The 2,500-nt window shown below is 39.7% G+C and overlaps 1 protein-coding gene across 1 annotated transcript in view; it reads left to right on the top strand.

The window, feature by feature from the left end:
- Positions 1 to 969: 969 nt before the first annotated feature.
- Positions 970 to 2,500, top strand: part of LOC113814040 (gamma-aminobutyric acid receptor subunit beta-like) — a 1,771-nt gene continuing 240 nt past the window's right edge. The window contains exons 1-4 of the mRNA XM_070123292.1: positions 970 to 1,268; positions 1,593 to 1,710; positions 1,864 to 2,037; positions 2,330 to 2,500. The exon at positions 2,330 to 2,500 is cut by the window's right edge and continues 240 nt beyond it. Coding sequence (XP_069979393.1) covers positions 970 to 1,268; positions 1,593 to 1,710; positions 1,864 to 2,037; positions 2,330 to 2,500 — 762 coding nt within the window. The remainder of the gene's footprint in view (positions 1,269 to 1,592; positions 1,711 to 1,863; positions 2,038 to 2,329) is intronic.

Here is a 2,500-nt window from a genome sequence, read left to right as displayed (position 1 = left end):
AATTATAGGAAATTATGAGATTTATGTCAATCTAAAAATTACTGGTGAATTAGTCTAATCATTACGATTATCATTATTATTATACTTTTTTTTTTCATTTTGATTCTCACCATCATCCTTATTGTTATTATCGTTCTTATTATCATCACTATTATCATTATAATTTCATTTCGATTTATTTTTTTTATTTAAATCGATTTAATAATTTATTTCTATAATTATCATTATTGTTGTTGATATGATTATGCCCTTATCCATATCATTACTATTGTAGTTATCACTATCATAACTGCTGTTATCTTCCTCAACATCGTTACTATACTTATACCCATATCAATGTTGTTACAATTATCATCATCCAAATATCCGAACTCCCAGCCTGAACCTGGTCGACACGAGCCGGGTGGGGCTGTGGCGGCCGAGCGTCGGCTTCCTCAACACGATCGACAACGCCGTGTCCGTGACCGACCGCCAGAGCAGCACCCACGTCGAGAGGCGCGGCCGCTCCAAGGGCGCCGACAACGCGGTCGCCGGGGAAGGTGGGGCTCCAGATGCCAAGTTCTCTGCTTTTTGAATGGACTTTGCTTCACTCTAAGTCACATAAATAGATGGGTGAATAGATATATAGATACCAAAGGGCTATAGCATCAACGTATTACTGTTTATTAATACTATAGCCCTTGATTTTGATTGAAAAGGTTGTTAACTATTTCCATTTTCCTGTTTCCCATACAGCCTTTAATTTTGTCTATGTGTGATGCCACCCACCCTACTTATGCGGGAAATTCCATCCCCTTGGTTGGTCAACATGACATGTGGAATCTTAAAGGGCAGTGATTAAAAAAGATCACAGTGTATCATAATTTACGAAAATGTTACTATCAGCGGGGTTACCAGCTTTATCATATAACCTCATTTTCGTGGTTACAGCCCATAGTAAGGAGAGGGAGGGTAAAGAAAGGTAAAGAGATGAGGTTGGATGTAGGAGTGCAACATTGCCACATGTATAGGATTTTTGCAACAGAACCTTTGAGGACAAAAGTACAAATCTTTGCATTAATGTTTATATATACCTTCACATCTCACTCCATCTATCCTACCTACACCTTGCCAGTCCGTCTCTACCTGGGGAGCGAGAACCCCATCGTGAGCAGCCGGAAGTACCAGGGCTTCTTCACCTGCGACTTCGACCTGACCAGCTACCCGTTCGACCACCAGACGTGCTTCATGAAGCTGCAGCTTCAGTCGGCCTTCCGTGATGACGTAAGGTGAGCCTGGCATTTGCATGGCGCATTCGTTATAACTGTCTTCTTGCATATCAGATGTAAATTTGGGTATAACAAGCTGTAGCGTTCTATACAATTACATAGAATATGTCCTTTGATGACAAATTCAGAAACTTTTATATTCATATGCTGTGTACCCTTATTATTACCATTGACAATCTAATAACGATGGTAGCATTTTTTCTGGGTACTAATAATGATAGCAATCATTCATTACATATTTAATGAACCACACTTTTATTAGTCTGCGAAACACTTTTTTCCAGAAACAGAATTAGTTATTTCTTTATGTTGTAAATTACACAGATGGGACGTGGAAGGAAGCCAGGTACAGTACTTGGGAAATCCTCTCCTTCTCGAATACGAGCTAGGATCTTTCGCTATCTTGCTAAAGTCATCAGCAAGGGACGATACTATCCTTTTGGTAAGGTTCAAGTTCATTAGAGAGAGAGAAAGAATAAATTACATTCGTTATAGTTATATGTTCATATAATATACTTTTGCAATTAATGCAATGCATTATTAAAAATTCCAATGATATTGTTATTTTCATCGTTACATATGTACGTACCTTCAGGTGAGCATCCCAATGACACGCCTTGTTGGTTACGCAGTCATCAGCATCTACCTGCCGTCCCTCATCATGCTGATGATCGGTTACCTGACGCTTTTCTTCCTCAACGACAACTTCGAGGTTCGAGTCATGACGACACTTACCACGCTCTTGGTGATGGCTACTCTCTTCACGCAGGTTGGTGACAGATGGTTTGCTTGATGATGAGAAAAGTCATAAAATGGAAATCAGCAATATTGCAAGTCTTTTCGTTCTTTATTGAAAATTATGTTGTCAGTAATTATTCCTTTCATATTGAATTTACAGGCGTCTTCTGATACCGTGTCAATCTGGAAAAATTATTTTGTGTAAATTTCATATCAACTCCTCAACATAAAAATCAGTCACATAGTATATGTTCAAGAATAGACCTTATCTGAAACCTACAGATGATCACAGATGTGTTGTATACTTTCAACTGTGTCTCCAGGTATCTTCATCCCTTCCCAAAACCTCCTACTTCAAACTAGTGGACGTGTGGCTGCTCTTCTGCATCTTCTCCACATTCCTCGTCATCGTCTTCCACATCATCATCGACCTCTCACTCCACAACGAAGGCACGACGAATAGCACCGCTCAGACGAAGGTCAAGGCTGGCCCC

This window comes from Penaeus vannamei, chromosome 7 (genome assembly GCF_042767895.1).
Source record: "Penaeus vannamei isolate JL-2024 chromosome 7, ASM4276789v1, whole genome shotgun sequence".
NCBI lineage: Eukaryota > Metazoa > Arthropoda > Malacostraca > Decapoda > Penaeidae > Penaeus > Penaeus vannamei.
Note: the sequence above shows the minus strand (reverse complement) of the source record. Positions and strands in the feature narration are given on the sequence as shown.